The sequence below is a fragment of the Notamacropus eugenii genome, chromosome 3, assembly GCF_028372415.1.
Source record: "Notamacropus eugenii isolate mMacEug1 chromosome 3, mMacEug1.pri_v2, whole genome shotgun sequence".
In the NCBI taxonomy this organism is placed as follows: domain Eukaryota; kingdom Metazoa; phylum Chordata; class Mammalia; order Diprotodontia; family Macropodidae; genus Notamacropus; species Notamacropus eugenii.
In genome coordinates this window covers 28,775,987-28,795,849 of record NC_092874.1, presented here as the reverse complement: position 1 = coordinate 28,795,849, position 19,863 = coordinate 28,775,987, and the positions used below count along the sequence as shown (strand labels likewise).

The 19,863-nt window shown below is 44.6% G+C and overlaps 1 protein-coding gene across 2 annotated transcripts; it reads left to right on the top strand.

The window, feature by feature from the left end:
• The first annotated feature begins 10,227 nt into the window (after window positions 1-10,227).
• Window positions 10,228-19,547, top strand: OXSM (3-oxoacyl-ACP synthase, mitochondrial). Of its 2 annotated transcripts, none has more exons than XM_072651156.1 (3): window positions 10,228-14,486; window positions 15,913-16,924; window positions 18,628-19,547. In XM_072651156.1, the coding sequence occupies exons 2-3, from the start codon at window positions 15,939-15,941 to the stop codon at window positions 19,028-19,030; spliced, it is 1,389 nt and encodes a 462-aa protein (XP_072507257.1). In that variant the 5' UTR covers window positions 10,228-14,486; window positions 15,913-15,938; the 3' UTR covers window positions 19,031-19,547. The 2 variants fall into 2 exon arrangements, with proteins under 2 accessions (XP_072507257.1, XP_072507256.1); XM_072651155.1 differs by having other exon boundaries at window positions 13,988-14,228.
• Window positions 19,548-19,863: the final 316 nt, after the last annotated feature.

Genomic DNA, 19,863 nt, shown 5'->3' with positions numbered 1-19,863 from the left:
GAGCAGGCGCCCGCCCCGCCCGCCAGGCCGCGGCCACGCGCGCCGGGCACCCCGCGGGGGAGGGCGCGTCCTTGACCCGCCCCGGGCCGGGGCTGGGGGGACCCCGAGGACCCCTGGGGCCGCGTCCTCGGACGGTGCTCCCGGGGGGCCGCAGGCGGGCCTGACCCGGACTGGAGAGCTCGGACCTCTGCAGCGCCCCGCACCTAACAGCCCGTCCTCCCCCTCGGGAGCCCGGACCCCCTCAGTGCCCCCTCGCCCGTCCCCGGGCAGCGATGCCAGCCCAGCATTTAGCATGGGCATCGTTCCCCGGCTCGCCAAAGCTGGGCTGGGATCCCCGAGAGGAGCGGGGCTCAGAAGCCCCGGTGGCTCCGAAGCAAACTCGAACTGTGGCGTTTAACATGTTTCCCAACGGAGACTCCAGCCTTCCTGGTACCCCATTAATGCCCCGCTCCGCCCCCCCAGCCCCGGTTCGGCCGCACTGGGCCCCTCCGGCCGCGCTGGGCCCCTCGGCCGCGCTGGGCCCCTCCGGCCGCGCTGGGCCCCTCCGGCCGCGCTGGGCCCCTCCGCCGCGCTGGGCCCCTCCGCCGCGCTGGGCCCCTCCGGCCCCGGGTGACCTTGCTGGACCTTTCTGCCTTCACGCAGGCTGGCCCGGTCTGCGATGCCCTCCCTCCTCTCTGCCCCGGGGCATCCCCCGTTCGAGTCGGCTCAGCTCCAGCACCAGCTCCCACAGAAGGCCTTCCTGAACCCCCAGGCCGCCGGCGCCCCCCACCCCAGGCCCTGCTGTGTGTGTCGTCTCCCTGAGAGCATTCCCTTTGGGCTCCATCTCATTTCACGGCTGGGTTTAAGCCTCTGATGAGGTTAATGGCTAGACCTGTAGTTTACTGTCTGTTTCTTCTCCCTTCCGCCTTGAAGCCCTGACCTGGTAAGGCAGTCATTGCTAAGCCTCTAGTCCCGGTCTTAAAACCCGGGTCAGAAAATGACAGACATGACCCTCTGATGACTGGTGAAAAATCCTTGGTTCTGGCATAAGAGTGAATGACCCTGTCACTGATTAAATATGAAACCTTCTGATCTTCAGTCTCCTCTGTCGAAGGAAGGGTTTGAACTGGACAGTTTCTGAGGTTCTCTCCAGATCCACATCTAGGAACAGTCTACGTAACCATGCAGAACGTACATATGGTGTGTCTAAATATAGAGAGAGAGTACACATACACACACCCCTTATACTTTTCCTGATTTGATTCAATTCCATGGTAAGGAATTCAGAAAGTCCTTTCTCCAACCTATCCTAGGATGGTTTGCTCCTCCTAAACCTATTTTTGACCTTCATTGTACCCATCATTTCTCCCCGCTCTGCCCTCACTTTCCTTTTCCTCCCTTGCAAACATCAATTCTAGAATTTACCACTTTGCCTTACTCCGTCTCTACAATCAAATCCTTAGTCTCCTTATCACTACCATGTTCCCAGTCCAGGAATTAGCACGACCACCTTTGTTGGATCACCACTCAGGCCCTGCTCTCTCAAACTCTGTCCTGGGTCCTCGATGCCCTCTAACTTTTCATCGCTTGCACGGGTTCACCTGTCATCTCAATGCAGGTAACTTCTGCGTCTACAATGGCCATCATCTCTTCCCTGAGCTCCAGTCCTCTATCTATAATTGATCCCTGAACAAGCTGTACTGGGTGTCCTGTACATGACCCATTTTCCTCTATTGTCCTGGAGCTGACCCCTCTTCCTAATCATCCTATTTGTATCGAGAACACCACCATCTTTCCAGTCCCCCAGGTTCACACCCTCAGTCATGTTCCATTTCTGATAGGCAGCTAGCGGCCAAGTCTTACAACATCTCCAACTTCTGGCATCTTCTCTGCACTTACTCAACTGTTGCCCTAGTTTCAGCCCTTTTCACCTTTCATCTTGATCATTGCAATAGCTTCCTCATCTAGTCTCTCTCCTCTCCAGCCCTTCCTTCTCAGAACTGACAAAGTGACATTCCTAAAGCTGTTGCACCATGTCAGAAAAAAAAGGGAAAAGCTCCAGTGGCTCCCTATTGCTGATAAGAAAAAATACCAGCACCTCTATAATTCAAAGTCCTTCAGAGTCTCCATCTACACCACTTGACATCCAGGTGAATTGGGGATAGGGCACTAGACTTGGAGTCGTGAAGACCTGAGTTTGAATCCTCCTTCAGACATTGGAGCATGTCACTTAACTTTTCTGTACTTCATCTGTAAAATGATGTTGATGACCTCTAAAAGCAGATAGCCTCCAAAATCCTTTCTAGCTCTAAATCTGTGATTTCACAGTATCCTTCCAGGCCCACAGCTCTCCTTTTCACACACTCTACAGTCCTACCCAACAGGTTTATTTGCTGTTTCCTAAACATCACATTCCATTTTCAGTCTCCACACCTTTGTGCAGGCTGCTTCCTCCCCTACTGGGCTATATTCCTTCCTCACTCCTACTTCTTAGAATCCATAATTACTTTCAAAGCTGAGCTAGAGAGGGCTTCCTCCATGAAGACTTTTCTGACCCCTGTGCTTTCCCCAATGACTATGTACATATTTTATATTTATTTTGTGTCCATGTGATTTCCCCTGAAAGATTGTAAGCTTCTGGAGGGCAGGGACTACTTCCTTTTGATCTTCTTTTCCTCAGCTCTTTGCAGAATGCCTGGCACACAGTAGCCACTTGTTGATTAAATGATTTCCACAGCAAATCCCTAGTCTTACATATAGTTGCCTACTTCTTATGTCATTGTAATATTTTCTTGGGCTTAACAAATTGATTAACAAATTGATTTATTATTTCTGATTACATTCAGGAAACTTCTCAGTGTGTGCTCTTCAGGTGTTGTCCTTGAACCTTTTTTATATCCTATCCCTGTACCTCTTTTTTTGGGTGATTATATGGTCCAAGAACCACAGATAATGGTTAAGCTGGTGTTGGAATCTGGAAGCTGGGTTCAAATCTTGCCTCTGCCATATGCTAGTGGTGTGAATAAGGCTAAATCAATTAACCTCTTAGTGCCCCAGGCAATTCCAAAACTATGGGTTACATTTGCTGAGTTTCATAGGTGGAGTTTCCCTAATGGGAGTTCTTCCATGCTCACATTTCTGAATCCTTCCCCACCAACCAAACCCCAAACAAAACACAAAACCACACAAAACTTAGTGATCGCTACCTTTCTTTCTACTTCATATTCTTTTTCCTTCTTTCAACATCTCCTCATAATCTGTCAGGAATATCATTCAGCTTGAGTATAGGCCTAACATGATAAATATTCTGTTTTTGTGTTGCTCTGCCCCACTCTCCCACCTCTTTACTTCCCTATTGACATTGTTACATGTGTATAATTCTAAGCATCTCTCTAGTCAGAGACTGGAACCTACTAAATTTTTACTCTTACCTCTCTATGAAATGGAAAAGAATGTAAACTTGCAAAGACTCTGCCAACACTACTGAGCCAGAAAGATTTTAAATATGAGTAGACAACAGACTCCCAGCCTAGCTTTATTTGGAGATGTTCATCACCAGAAGGTTGGCCATCAAGCAATGAATTATTAGTCCACAGTAACTCCTATTAGCCATCTCTCAAGGTCAGAAAGGGTTTTGATCTCTTTCTATTGATAATGTTTAATATAAAATTTTAGAATAATCTCTTTGTTCTCTCTGAAGCAAACTCAGAGAGTGCCTCTTCCTATGTCAGCAAAAGCCAGCCAAGGCCGACTCTACACTCCTTAAGAAGACCTTTAACCTAAGACACTATATCTTGAATAATGAGGCTTTCCTTTGTATCTTATTATCTATAGACATATACTATGTTATGGCATATTAATGGTAAAGAAAAATAGACATCTTAGGTCGTAATTTCTATTGAACTTTGTTTAGCCTTTTCCTATGTCAGTTATCTGTTTAGGGCAGGAAGCCTGCCACTCACTAGTGGTGGGATTTCCTTTCTCGTCACTGAGACATATGTTTACCCAGCTGGAATTGCAAGGCCTGACCAACATTACTTTGTTAATTGTCTTGTCTTACTAAATTTATGATTTGTTCAACTAGGAAAGTTCCTTTCTCACAGCATAATGTATATAAGCCAGAAGATTTCTGCACTGGGTAGCCAGAACATTTCTGGCTCCATAATGCATTATGTTACCGTTACCTTTAATAGGGAATTGATTGATTAATTAATTAAATCATAAAATGTATGCAATTAGCCTGTTGCCTTTTCTTTAACCAAGTTTTCAGGTCAACACTATGGAGGGAGTACCCATAATGATGAACTTTTGGCTTTCTTGCATATGTATTATGCTTATCTGTAAACGCATCTTTCCTCTTATATCATCAACTCTTTAGCACAGAAACCTTTATTTTTGTATCCACAGTATCTTCCCCTGATAATGAGTGCCTTGTTACTGTTAATAAATTTGTTGTTGAACTGACTTTTCCTCAGATGAATGAACTCCAGTATTTAAAGCTGAAACATCATCTACTCACCCCCCTCATTTATAATTGAGGAAAAGGTTGCCATGTGTCCATCGCAGAGGCAGCGAGTAGCAGTGTTAAGATTCAGACTGAGGCCCCCTGACTAAAGCTAGTAGCCACACCTCAGCAATCTCAATGTCCCTGTCCCGGCCATTTTACTTCTTTTTACATCCTACATCCAGTTCTTCAAGGAATCCTGTCATTTTTTTTTTCCTTCACAAAGTTACATGAATCTTATTTCAACTTCTGTTCCCGCCACCAATCCCGTCTTAGACTAAGTTTTCTTCCCTTTATATTACTGTAATCTATTTGTCATCCCCAGTATCCCTGTCACTGGCACCATTTCTCTCAGGGAAGTACAGAATGATACTGCTGACGTCCCCTTTTGTCTCTAATCTCCCATTATCCTCTAAAGACCAGGTTTCTCCTTTTATTGGCAGACTGTGTCAGCTCTGTTGAGATGGACTTTATCTCTTATTCCTATCCAGCTTCTACATCTAGAACATCAACTTCCTTCAGATCTGACAAGTAGTTTCTCTCCTTCTTATTCAAAGATCTGACAATACAATCCCCTCTAGGAAGGCTGAATGTAATAAATGGATTGTGAATTTTAAATTGGTAATTAGGACTGGTTGTAGCAGCATTCAAGTGCACCAACCTCAAGGGTACTCTTGGATCATCACTTTGTTTCCATCTGACCCAAACTTTTATTACCTTTTCTCATCTCCCAGTTCCTCCTAGATTTTATTGTGTTCTTACTGAAAATCAGAAGCATGGAACTTCTTTGATTCCTCCTGCACCCGTAAAGTAAAATATTCCAGAACTAAATTCTGGTTCACTCAAAGAACCATCCAACTTTTCTCTTGCACCCACGCTAAACAGTTTTGTTTAGCTATTGGCTAAAAAACTGACTACCTCTGCATTTGCTTCTTACAAATATAACTTATGTATTTGATATACAAATAAAATGACCCACATTTTTTAAATGACTCACAGCTTTTAGAGTCCCCTCAAAGGAATACTCTAGTCTATCTCACTTCTCTGTTCTCTCTCCCTATAGGTGACCTCACCCCCTTTTTGAAGGTCACAACCACAGCACAGCAATGCCAGGCCCTTTATTTTTCCTGAAATATTTAGTCTGACTTCATTTAATCTAACTTCATGTCCTATGATGTCACTGAAATGAAATCATGATTATTAATGAACTCCATTTACCAATGTAATGAGACTAAACCATGGTCACAGGGACTCAGGGAGGCCTGATTACAAGGATAGATAAGGTCCAGAATGTCCCACTCCACATCGCTAGAGACACTGTGATGTCCACCTCTGGGTGGGGCAGGAGGAAGGCCTTGGCAGGGCTCTCACTTCTCTACTCTCCAATCTCCAAAAAAGGTAGTGGGTTAGACATACATCTCTAGACTCTAGTCTAGAGGTACAACGGACTTCTTGGGGTTGAGGATAAGAGCCACTTTCTAAAGCGGAGGGTAATAGCTTATGTGTGTGTGCTTTTTCTCTTGCCTGGTCTCTTAAAATTCAGGCTTTCCCACCTCTCTCTCCCAATCTAAAGTCATTCTCCCTTACGTATAATGTATGTAACATCAAAGTTTCAAAGGTTTCTCAGCCAAATAGTTATGTCTCCCCAGAGGGATCTGTCTGAGGCATGCATCGTACATGGAGGGAGGTTTGCAACCAAACTGAAGGATATTGCTCCTTCCTTATGTTCCCAAATGCTTCCGCAGCTTTTGACTATACTTACTCCTGAAACGTTTTTTCTGACATGTTGCTATGGTATTTCCTTTTGAAATGCCTTGGTAAGGTACCCCCTGTTAGGGATTCTGTTTCAATTCTCTTACCAAAGTCCTAACCATGTAATCTATTTCAGTTGTTTCAAATGCTGGTGACTTTTTTTTTTTAATGATTATGGTGAACTTTGAAGAGTTGGATTCACTCCAGTTTTCCCAGTGTTGTTTTCCAACTGAGTTATGTTCATTTACACTACAGTTCATGTTGACTAAAATCCTACTTAAATGCCTCCTTATAGACATACTAACGTGAAATCTTAAAACCTAGACTAGTAGAATTCAAGCTACAGCAAGTCCAACCAAGAGGGGTAGGCTTTATGTGAGGTCCTGGATATAGACTATATGATTCTTTTCAACTGACCATTCTAGCTAAGTATGGAGAGGTGGTCAATTGTGCTGTATTTATTTTTTAGCATAACTCTTGTCCCAAATCCCATTGGTATGGGACTCCTTATTGGTGGAGATGTATTGTCCCCTCCACGTGAGGGGTTGGTGAGAGTGGCTCCAGCCTTCTTCAGACCCCTTCCAGACTCTTCTATCTTAGAGACATCTCAGGTACTTGTGGCTACCAAAAAGAAGCTGGAAGAAGCCAACCTCATTTCAGGTTGCTAAAGGAAAAGACTCTGGGAACATATGAGAGAAAGCTGGCAGTTTTTATCATGCCCCTATTCTCAGCTTGCTATAATAGAGATTTCAGAAAAGTTTCCACGACAGTAAGATCCAGAGCTATCTCTTCGTTAAACTAAGTTATCTTGCCCAATGGGACAGCCTGGTGTAATAACAATTTTTGAAAACTGTGTGTGCTATCAAGAAAAGGTTGTAATCTGCACATGGAAGGACAAACTTCAGTGGACTGGTCTGTGAGCTCATCTTTGTGGGCACTTCCTTCCTTGAGTACAGATATCAATCTATCTACTTCCTCTCATCCTGTACGATTTTTATCCACATCTTTGCACAGATCTTCTACAGGAGATCCATCCAAGACAACAGGCATTTATTAAGCACTTACTGTGTGTCAGACACTGGGCTAAGCAATGGGATACAAAAATAAACAAACAGTCCCTACTCACAAAGACCTCAATAACGACTGTACAAACAAAAATACAGGATAACAAGATAATCACAGAGGGGAGGAACTAGCATTAAGGCCAATAGAGATAGTATTCTTCAAGAAGGAAGGATTTGGGCTGAGACTTGAAGCCAGGGAATCAAGGGAGTGGAGATGAGGAGAGAATTCCTCACACAGGAGACATTGAAAATGCATGTAGTCAAGCAATGGAGTTTCTTGTTTGAGGAACTGCATGGAAGACTGTTGTTGGATCACAGAATATTTTGGAAGGGGTGGAATGAGTGGGGGAGGGAATAAGATATAAGAAGACTAGAAAGGCAGGAAAGGGCCAGGGAGTGAAGTACTTTAAAAGTCAAACAGAAGATTTTATTTTTGACACTGGAGGTTAATAGGAAAACACTGAGATTTATGGAACAAAGAGGTAACGTGGTCAGACCTGTGCATTTGGAAGATCAATTTGATAGCTGAGTGGATGATGGACTAGGATAGGGGAGGATAGGAAGAGTTAGGACACTAAGACCAGCTATCAGGCTATTGCATAAGATGTTAAGGACCTACACTCTGGTAAGGGGAGAAGAGGACCTCTATGAGAGATGTTATGAAAGTAGGGTGGCAAATGATTAGATTTTTATGGGTGGTAAGAGAGAGTCAGAAGTTGAGGATAACACCTAGCTTGTGGTGCCCTCCATGATAGTAATAGGGTAATTAGGAAGAGGAAAGGGTTTGGTGGGAAAAATAATGAGGTCAGTTTTGGACAAGTTAAGCTTGAGATGGGATATTTAGTTTGTGATGTCCAGTAGACAGTTGGAGATACAAATCTGGAGGCTATCCTTTCTCTTCTAGTTCTCTGCCTTGTGGAAATCCCAAGTAATTCAAGAAAATATAGAAACGACTCATCTATGAATTGTCCAGTAAGTTATTCAATCGGTTCCTCCTCATTCTAAAGTTTGTATAAAATTGCTTCTAGTTTAAGTCACTCAGGACAGCTGCAAATCCATTAAAATTTTTAGTAAGAAGCCTCAATATTAGGATCACAAATGTAGAGCTGTAAGTGATCTTAAAAGGTAGGTGGTCTAGGCCCCTCATTTTTTACAAATGAGAAAACCGGGCCAAGGAGAGTCAGTGACTTGCCAGAGGCCATGCGGACAGTAAATGGCAGAGCCAGGGTTTGAAGACTCAAGGCCTTCCTATTCCAAACCCAGGAGTCTTTCCCCTGTGCAATCAGGCTGTTCTTTTCTTATTTTCAACTTACCTCTTTCTTTCCCTATTTTTCATGTTTGCACCTTTTGACCTCAATGAAAAGTTGGCCATTATCTTCCAAACAGTAATGTTTTCATAGAGGTGAAGATTAAACTACCTCCTAATCTTTCTTTACACATTATTATTTTGAGCTGCCAAAAAACATCCCTCTATGGATCCATACTGATTTATGATTTCTAAGTTGTATTTGTATTTTTCTTGTTTGCTTTTTGTGAATTTTCTTTAATTTCACATTTATTGGTGGAAAACAGCATTTTTAATGTTGTCACATGGTGGCACTATTGTTAAATTAGTGGGAAAATGGCCAGCTTTTGACTTGAACCCATATGGCTAAACAATTTTTGATAAAAAGACTACTAAGTGAACTTATACTGCCGCACTAAGTTTAATTCAGTACCATAAGTATCACTGAGTTTTGTTTGGTTCACTTAAAAACATTGGACATCATTAAATAGCAGGAAGTAACAAGTTCTTCAGGAACTGGAAGCGGTAAGTGACATTCTGAGCTCATAGGCAATCAATCACAAAAGCAACAGGTAATAGAACCGTATACTTTTAAAACTAAAAGGGACCATGTGACATTTATCAAATGCCCACTGTGTCCACGATAACATGGTACGTGCAATGGGGCATGCAAACAAATACAAGACATGCTCCTTTCCCCTTCAGAGTTTACAATCAAAAACCAAAAGGGAAAAAGAGAAAAAACTATGGGGGAAACATGATAACTATGGTAACAATTGTATGTTAGCGTAGCAATTTTCAATCTGTAAAAACTAATTAAAGACTAAACAACCCAATCTTAAAGAATGAGTGCGTTAAAGAACAAATCACAGAAACAGTCCATAACTTCGTTAAAGAGAATGACAATAATGAGACAACATGCTCAAACCTATGGGATGTAGCAAAGCAGTAATCAGAAGAAAATGAATATATGCTTAGGATATAAATAATAGAAATGGTATAGATATGATGTATAAATAATATCAATGATACATAAATTATATAAATGTGAATAAAATGCTCATATTAATAAAAGAGGCAAAGAACAGACCAGTGAATTGGGTAGACAATTTAAAAAATTAGAAAAAGAACAAATTAAAAGTCCCCAATGAAACACTGAATTGAAAATCCAAAAAATTAAAGGTAAAATCAATAAAATTGAGTAGAAGAAAACCACTGAATTAATAACTAAAGCTAGGAATTGGTTTTATGAAAAAACAATAAAAATAGATAAACCATTGCTTAATGATTTTTTAAAAAGAGCTGAAAGCCCACTCACTAGTATTAAAAATGGAAAGGGTGAATAAACCACTAATGAAGATGAAATTAAAGCAATTATAAGGAGTTGTTTTGACCAACTATGCCAATAAATTCACAATGTCAGTGAAATGGAATGGTTTTGATGGAATACTGCTGTGCTATAAAGAATGATTTTAGAATTGATTCAGATTGTTTAGAATTGATTTTAAAAAAACATGGAAAGACTCGTTTGAAATAATGAAGAGTGAAATGAGCACAACCAGGAGAATGCTGTGCACGGTAACAGCCACGTTGTTCTGAGAACTTGGAACGACTAAGTCTAAGAGTATTAGAAATGCCTGAATCAGCTGAAAAGGCCGATGAAGGCAGATCTGATAAACAGAAGCACATACAGTAATACTGTACATGGATACACAGATTTGTGAGGTGAGGAAGGAAGGAGAAAAAAATGACAAGTGCACAGCAGAGAACAAAAGAAAACTTAGAAGGAAGCACAGAAAAGCAGGGTAGCTTTGAAAACCAAGCATAATTTATTTACAGTGTGAAAAACATTCATGGTTTGAATCCCCCTTATATGCTGTTTGCATGGAAATTTGGTTATTTTGTCTTTTTGTATTTAAGTTCAAAATGAATTTAAAAAACCAAACAAACATGCTATGTAGCAAGTTACCCCTCTGATGGAGCAGGGCCTCCGTCGGTCCCTTGAGGTGTCCCTGAACTGTTCTGTGCTGGGTGAGACCTCTTGGCTGGGTGGACTGCTTAGCTGGGCTCCTTGGGCCTGCTTTTTGAAGAACATCCACTTCTGCCCATTGGTTACAGTCTGTTTCTTACAGCATCTGTTTTACTTGAAGTCTTTGGCGAAGGCACAGTTATACTCCTAAAAGAACTGGAACTCTAGTTAAGGACAATGAGAAGACCTTAGGTTCTGTTTTCTCTAGTTCTTAGCTCTGAGGTCTACCGTCTTCTCAGCTGCAGATGCCAATCTCGCTTTATTCTAGATTCTTTGGACATGTTTGGGGTTTGGGAAGCAGCCTCTTTCAGTTTTCCTGCTGTGTTCAAATACCTCTGTTACGCACTTCTGTGTCAAGATCCTGCTGCAGTACTGCCAGGATTGGAGAAGAAAAATATACCCTCCTGACCTTACTGCATTCAGTAAGGGCCACAGAACAATCCTCAGAACTTCCTCAAGAGTTCAGTCCTTTCACTAGAGATGACTCCTAAGAGCTGACAGTCTTCCTGACTGATTAAACTGGGGTTGGTGAAATTCTCAGATTCCCATTTTCTCACACCAGCAAATATGCAGGAAAAGGGCAACAGCGCCATTTACAAGAAACAATCTTCAGCTGACCATTCAAAAGTCTAAAATCCTTACCCGCTGGAAAAAGCATCACTCACAATTAAACACCCTGTAGCCTGATTAAATGAATGGTAGAATTCTATTGATCAGTCATCCCCTGTTCAACTCTTTCCCCTTACTTAAGTAACAACACAAGGCAATACATATTTACTAAATAAGTGGGTGTATGTTATGAATTGAGAGGAGGGAGACACAATGGCATTGAATAGGGTTGGAAGACTTCATTGGGGAAAAAATACGAGAGCTTAGAACAGGGAAGTCATTTAGGTTAGAGGAATGAGTGAAAAAAGAGGTTGGGGAACATATATTTTGGGGAATAGGGAGTAGACCAACTTAACTGAAATGCAAAGTTAGTAGAGTAGTAAAATATATGGAGATAGATTGTAAATTATCTGAATTCAATGTAATATTCAGTAATTTTAACTTTATACTATAGGTAATACAATTTTACACTACTATATCAGAGCATTTTCACCTATGGCTACTTAACTTAGAGCTAAGGAAACTAAGATCCAGAAAAGTAAAGTTATTTATCCAAGGTCCCACAACTAAAGTCACATTGTGTATTAAAATCCAGATCTCTGTAATCCCTGAAACCAGTGAAATTTATATAGTCCTTTCAAGCTTTGCAAAGCACTTTATAAATATTATCCTGAGATTGGTAACTGAGGCACAGAGAGGTTAATGGCCCAAGTTTACACAGCTAGTGTTTGAAGTGGTCTCTGAATTATGGTCTTCCAGATTCCAGATCCAGTGTGATATCTACTTCACCATTCAGCTGCCTTTATGGTGCTGAAAACATATTGAAGTATTTTTCAGAGGAGATGTAGACAGCTCTTGACATATTCCAGTCACAAGAGTTACTGAAAATGCCACAATTTTCTCTCCCTCCCACAAGCGAGGGAATCAGAATCTGGAATAAAATGAAGTTGCTATTTGCCCATTCTCTGATTCTTTTTTTAACTGATTCGTCCCCTTATCCAATATTATCTTGTAATATGATAAAAGAATGTTACATGTAACTGTACTCTAATATTTTAAAGTAAGTTTATGAAGCACTTGGGAAACCTGGGGAAACTACTCATTACTACAGTTCTGTGGCAAAACATTCTGTAGAAATAGTTCTCAAACTTTTTGGCCTCAGAACCACTTTATCCTCTTAAAAATTATTGAGCTTTGGCTTATGTGGGGTTTATCTGTCCACATTTACTATATTAGATGTTTAAAACATCTTAATATTGTTATGAAAATAGTTTTGACCTCATGGATCTGAAAGAATCTCAGAGATCCTTATTGATCCCCAGTCCATACTGAGAACCACTGATGCACAAGAATGAGTGCAAGTAGCTGCTGAGTACCTCCTATCCATTAAAATTAATTTACTTTTATAATAAGAAATATAGCCACATAACCTCCACGATAGGCCCACTGTCATGGAGGAAGTCTAATCCATGACCCAAAGAGAAGAGATTCCCTATAGTAAGGCCCTCAAGGTGCTGCTGTTGGTGGACGGCAGTCTCCTGAATGAGATCCACAGTCACACACACACACACATACAGAAAGTTTGGTCTAACTATCCAGGGGTCTTAGGAACGTCCACGGTCCAGATGATGCTGTTCTGTTGGTTGGATGACCCTCAGAGCTCGTTTCTTTGCGTACGTATGTCAGACCCATCCTGCGGATACACGGTGAATCGGGCCAAGAACCGAACAGGAGGAAGGAAGGATTGGGCTTCATGTGGGAGGCTGCATTGCGCTGGAACAACCCTGAAGCCAAGGCCCACCTTTCTAGTGATGTAGTGTGATCCAAGTCATCAAAGGCTCCAAAGGGGGCAGCCCCATGGATTGGGGGTCGGGGGGCTGCGACCTGTCATCGCAGGACTGTGCCAGAGACATGGCCCAGGACTTAAGGGCTACTATCAGGGAGAACCCGAGGCGGGCTAAGACAACTCGGTAACAACTCCGGGAGGTCCCACCAAGGCTTCTCCGGGCATCCCAGCGTGTCTGCCCTCCGAGGGCCAGCCCGCTTCAACGTGGCCAGGTTGACTGCAGGTAGCAGACGCGAGACCACAGCCAGTCTCTAGAGCCCATGTTCTCAGTGATCCGCGGAGGCGCCAGAGGGCAAGTCCTCCAAGGACGAAGACGCGCCTCCTGGAAGGCTTCCTAGCTGCCTCTTCTGCTGCCCGGCCATTATCTCCTGCGATCCTCCTGAAGATGGGGAGCTGGAAGAGATCTCCAGGAAGGCAGCGGGCTCCACAACCTGGCATCTGCTGGGCTCCAGGTGCAGGGCCTCCACAGAACGAGGCCACGTGGCAGGGCCTCAGGTCACACGTGGCAGGGCCTCAGGTCACGTGGCTGCGCCTCTCTTCTCACCCCGAAAGGCTCGGGCTGAAGGACGCTCTCCACGCTCAGACAAGGAGCCCGCGCCCCAAAGGGCGCCCGGGGGAGGGCAGGCCCAACACGCAGCGCCTGGCACAGCCCCGGCTTGGTCACTGGCGCGGTGGCTTTGCCGTCACCAGCTTTGGGAGCAAATCCTGGCCGCTCCTTAGCGGCTTTGGGGCCTTGGGCAATTAACTTAAATCCGTGTGCCTCAGTTTCCTTATTTGTAAGATGAGGTTGGACCATGCCTGAGGAATAGTATCGGGTCGAATTATGTTTTAACAGCTATTGTATTTAAATTAAAAAAAAAAAAAGGCTGCCCCAACGCAAGACACTCCCATCGCCCGAGCCTGCAAGGCCGCTTTTGACTGGACGGCTCGAAGCGCATGCGCAAAGCTGGCGCAGGAGGGAGTGCTACGTGGGCTCACGCGACGCTGCTTCCCCTCCCATAGCGCAGGCCTGGAGTCTAGAGAAGGGAAGTGGGGGAAGGGAGAAAAGGAGGGCAAGGCCACGCCCCCACTCTTCATCAGGCAAGGACGGAGGGGGGAGGGGCGTTGCGTATCGCGTCATCTAAAGGAGGCAGATGGTGGCGGCGCGAGGCCGGACCCAGGTACCAGGAGCTGGGAGCCGTGTCCCTCTTCCCTCTCTTTCCTCTTAAAGAGGCGACCCTGAGATCCTCGCTTCTCCAAACCCTTCCGACTCGGCCCAAAGGCGAGCTCCACATGGGCGGCCTAGCCGTTGGAAGAGGCTTCCGGCAGCCATCAAATCTGCTACGCAGACGCCGAGAGCCTTTGTCTCCTCTGCGCAGGCGCTGGGAGCCTTCCTTTGCGCAGGCGCTGGGAGCCCTCCCTTCGCGCAGGAGCTAGACGTGAGCGGGCGGGGGACGTGACGTCACCAATAGGTCCCGCCCCGTGACCTCCATCAGGGTTCCTTTTCCGACAGGCGTGGTCGTCTTTGTCTTGGGGAGAAGGTTTAAAATCTGCCCCTGATTATTCCAACCCGGGCAACCCAGGGAGAGGCCCTCTCCTCTCGGGGTCTCAGTTTCCTTCTCTGTAAAGCGAACGTACCCCGCGTGTAAGGTGCTAGGTCGCACCGGGCCTCAGTTTCCCCTCCTGTAAAATGAGTTTGTGGAGCGAGATGACGCCCGTGGGCCCTTGCAGCCGGACATCTAGGATTTTATCCCTTTCCGCCCCAGTTTTCTCCTTTGGCCAACGCCACCCACCCGAATGTCTTCAGGGCAGTTCTTTTCAACGAAATGATTTGGCAGCCTAGAGATGGGAACGGTCGTGGGGCCGAGCGGAGGCGGCCTCTGAGCCTCAGTTTACTCGGATGTAAAATGGCAAAAAGGTTGCCATGGTGCCCCGCGCCGGCCGGAGGAGGGTGCTGTCGTGCCCGCCCTCATCCATTCCACGTTTAGCCGGCGTTAGGAGGCTCCGCGGTGCGATTGGGGGGCCCGTGTCGGGCCCGGGGCTGCCTCACCGGGCAGCCGGGCAGCCGGTCCCTCGTCTAATGAAGCGGGCACCGGGGGTCCGGGTTCGCGTGAGAGTGCCGAGGGTTAGGGCTAGCAGACCATTAATAAGTATTTATTGTAGTTCCTGCCAGTGATTTCTTGGTGTGAGCACCTTCCTACCTTGGAAACTCTGCTCTTGCGGATCCGTAGGTCAAAGGTCACAGATCACCCCAGGGTCCTAGACCGGGGCTAGGAAGGGCTCGAGGTCACTGTAGAGAGTAGCCTGGGCAGCTTCCTGGTGGACTCCCCGGGGCAGGTGTGGCTAACCTTCCTGGTGGCACGGAGCCTGTCTTTAAGCGCGTCCGTGATGGCGGTTGTCCTTCCTGGATGTCCCTGTCGCGGTCCAGGTAGAGTGGTACGGGTTGTGTCCTCGGACTCGCGCTTAAAGGAGGCAGGGCTGCTCAGAGTCGGCCTCAGTCTCTCTTCCAGAGTGGTACGTGAAATAAAGTGCACAGCATGACACAGTAAAGCGGCGAAGTGGAAGCAGTTGTGAGGATCAGGTTAGGCACCCCTGTCCTAAAGCAGCCCTCTGTGGGCCGCACGTGAGGCTGTGCTGTCAGCCCCGGGCCGGCCTGGTGTCCTGGGCGCGGGGCCCTCAGGCTCAGCCCTGCAGCGCTCCAGGCAGCGCTCCGGGCGCAGGCATTGTCCGAAGGGCTGCAGTCAGTGAGTGCTTTTGTGGAAGGCTTCCTCACGAGGGCCTTCAGCACGTTCCCCAAGCACCCCCTTCTGTCCGCAGGGGTAGTTACGGCCCCCAGTCTCATGGCTTTGTTCTGCTCTGTTGCAGGAAAGCTGCTCACGTCCGTCTCCACCATGTTGCCACGCTGCTTTCAGGAGGTGAGCCAAGTGGCACGCTCCCGTGGCATTCTGCACTCCAGGTTGCTGCCCTGCTTAGCTGGAAGTAAACCAAGGTGTTTGTGTGCTGTGCCGCAGACTAAGCGGCGAAGGCGGGTTGTGATCACCGGTATTGGATTAGTAACTCCTCTTGGGGTTGGAACTCAGCTGGTGTGGGATCGCCTCATCCAGGGACAGTGTGGCATTGTTTCACTGGAGGGTGAAGAGTATAAGAATATCCCCTGCAAAGTTGCTGCCTATGTGCCCAAAGGGGCTGGTGAAGGGCAGTTTAATGAAGAAAGCTTTGTGCCCGGGTCAGAGGCAAAATCAATGTCCTTTCCCACCATCTTGGCCGTTGGAGCAGCAGAGTTAGCAATTCAAGACTCTGGTTGGCATCCTCAATCAGAAGCCGATCAAAGGAATGCCGGTGTTGCCATCGGTATGGGGATGGTTCCCCTGGAAGTGATTTCCGACACAGCTATGCTTTTTCAGACAAAAGGGTACAACAAAGTCAGCCCCTTCTTTGTCCCTAAGATCCTGGTTAACATGGCAGCCGGTCAAGTCAGCATCCGTTACCAACTCAAAGGACCCAATCATGCTGTATCAACTGCCTGCACCACAGGAGCACACGCTTTGGGAGATTCTTTTAGATTTATTGTGCATGGCGATGCCGATGTGATGGTGGCCGGAGGAACGGATGCCTGCATCAGCCCCTTGTCTCTGGCTGGATTTTCTAGGGCTCGGGCTCTGAGCACAAACTCGGATCCCAAGTCAGCCTGCCGCCCATTCCATCTCAAGAGAGATGGCTTTGTAATGGGCGAGGGAGCCGCTGTCCTGGTGCTGGAAGAATATGAACATGCTGTTGCGAGAGGAGCCAGGATCTATGCCGAAATCTTGGGCTATGGCCTTTCAGGGGATGCCGGCCATATAACAGCACCTGATTCAGAAGGAGCAGGGGCTGTAAGGTAGAGCTTTTCACATTTGTTCCTCAGCTAAGACTGTTTTATTCTTCAGCATCCATCCCCTCTGTGGTGCTCAAAGACCCTAGAGAGGACCTCATTCCATCCAAACTTATTTGTTTTTTGCCCCATGCTTGTAGGTCTAAGCTTTCTTCCTTTGTGAGAGTAGATGGATAATATGTTAATTAGATAAATGAATCCTTGATATTATATCAGCCCTCCCACATTATATTATTCTGTAACTCAAGAAAAATACACTTGGACTTTGAAATAGTAAATTTAAGGCTAGGAATTTCATATGTGGTGATGAGCTGGTGGATGAGATGTTTTTAGCCAGCTGGGCTGGGGCATGGAAGGGGTGTTTTCATTTTTCAAATCACACTCCACAAAGGGGTCTCTATTCTTTCTGTTCTCATCAGCTTTCCTGTCACAGCATTATAGGCAGCCCCCAAATCAGAAGATACTCAATAGGTGGTAAAGTCTTTGGCCAAAGAAGTTCGTTTTTTTTGTTTTAAGAAAATTAGAAAAATACTTGGAATATTGAGGAAGAGCTGTTAGGGAAAGCTTTAGATTATATTCTTTGCAACAGATATTTAAAAAATTTAGCATAGCTTTATTTTAATTTTAATTTACTTTTCGACTTTTGAGGATTGCTTTACTGTCATCACTGAAGATATTTTCCAAAAGTTACTTGAGAATCTGGCAATCTGTGGGCCAGGTTATTCATTGACCAGAAATGAAGGCTTTGAAACCTCCAGTGATCTCCTTGCTGTGGGGGTTCCCTCCATTCATACAGATTGCACCTCCCTGCCATAATTGCATGTCAGTGGGTCAAGAGTTCCCCATTAGAGTACCCTGGAGATGTGTGCTTGGGCCTGACTTGTTTTTAATGATTTTATCAATGACTCAGATAAGGGCAAAGATGGTGTGCTCTGCTCAGTGCTGAGCATAGTGCCTGGCACATCATAGGCACTATAGAATGCTTATTCCCTCCCTCCTCTCCCTGCTACACCTGAGGCCGTGAACTTTTCCCAGGAAAAAAAAATCACAAATTCAGTTTAGTTAGAACATAGTTTCATGGAATTGGAAAAGACCTCAGAGGTCATTGAGTACAATCCCTTCATTTTATAGATTAGGAAACTGAGAACAGAAAGATTAAGTAATTTGCTTAAGGTCATACATGTGTTATATGCACACATATGATGAATATGTATATATTTTGAACTTTGCTTTCATAGGTGTAAAGGAATTCTTGGTGTGTAAATTTCCTCCACCAGTACAAATAAGGAAATGCATTTCAACTCACAGTCTTCAAGCTGCTTGGCTAAGTGACTGGCCCAGGGTCACACAGCCTGTCTGAGTTGGGCACATGACTCGAAGCCTGCCTGACCCCAGGGGCAGCTCTCTTTCTTCTTTGGTACTTACCACTCATATTTTGTTAAGGATTGTTAAGTCTGAATCCTTGGGTATATGTACAGGAAGATCTTAATAAATGAATATGAAGGAATCTTGCCACATATCCTAAAGATAAAGTAAGTTTCTAACCTAAATTTATCTTTTTTAAAGAGTAATCTCTAAGGGAGATTATCATTTTCATCATTATCTGATACAGATGCACATTTTGTGTTACTAATAAAAGTATTGTTCTAGACAGGGACCATTTATTCTTGATAATTTACCAAATGAAACATCTTTCTTAACTTCATTAGATGTATGGCTGCTGCAATCAAAGATGCAGGCATCTCTCCTGAAGACGTGTCCTATGTCAATGCACATGCTACTTCCACACCTCTAGGAGATGCTGCTGAAAACAAGGCCATCAAACAACTCTTTAAAGAGCACGCTCATTCCCTTGCAGTGTCTTCCACCAAGGGAGCCACAGGACATCTGTTAGGAGCTGCTGGAGCATTGGAAGCTGCTTTTACCGCCTTGGCTTGTTACCATAGAACGCTGCCACCCACCCTCAACTTGGACTGCTTGGAACCTGAATTTGACCTCAATTATGTTCCATTGACAGCCCAGGAGTGGAAGTCAGGAAGTAGGCGCATTGGATTGACCAACTCCTTTGGCTTTGGTGGGACAAATGCAACCCTCTGTATCTCTAGCATGTAGTATGTGTATTTTGTGTGTATGTGAACACTGATGAATGACACCAGTGATGATCAGTTGGAAAAAAAAAATAATATTTATATGGATAAACATGTGGAGTCTCTCCTTGATATTTGTGATTTGGGGACTTTATAAATACCATGTTTCAATCACCTACAGATACCTTCTCATATTTCATCTTTCCATTTTACTTTTCCTTACTTGAGCTGAAATCTGCATCCATAAAACTTCTACCCATTGACCTTAATTCTGTCTTTTGAATTCCCCAGCATAGGACTCAGCCCTTTCCCATGGACTAGCTGTATAAATATTTAAAGACAACTATCTTGATCTCCTTAGATTTTCTTTATTCTTCCTCAACTATTGCATGTTCTGCATGAGATTAATAATGGTCTCTTCAACCTTAAGTTTGCTTCTGGAAAGATGACGCCAAATTAAACAGAATGGTATGGCAACTTAATTCTTGGGGAGCTACTTCCTAATGTATTTTGTTGGAAAATTAAATGTTATTTATACCATTGTTGAGAAAATTTATTTAAGTGGCAGTTAATGTTTTTTAAAAATTGATTAAAACATGTTTCCCAACTTGTTTCTAGCATTCTGAGATACTACACTTGTAGAGAGTCCAAAATAATTATTTGAAATTTTGGAACTTTAAGATTAGAATTATTCTTCCAAAAGTTCAGCCATTATGCAGGCAATTTTTAGAGGCTATAGTAGGATCTTAAAAAAAAATCCGGACTTAAGAGTTTAGTGGTATAGGGAGCATTCATCTGATGCATCTCAGCAACCATTCTGCCACTTATGGTCTCAGAGTTGTCCAGGACATGGAAAGG

What these genes read in the sequence shown, in the direction of transcription:
- OXSM (XM_072651156.1), top strand. Translation starts at nt 15,939, where the DNA reads ATGTTGCCACGCTGCTTTCAGGAGGTGAGCCAAGTGGCACGCTCCCGT. An exon ending in GAAGGAGCAGGGGCTGTAAG is followed by an intron (nt 16,925 to 18,627) that starts GTAGAGCTTTTC and finishes TAACTTCATTAG; the next exon opens with ATGTATGGCTGCTGCAATCA.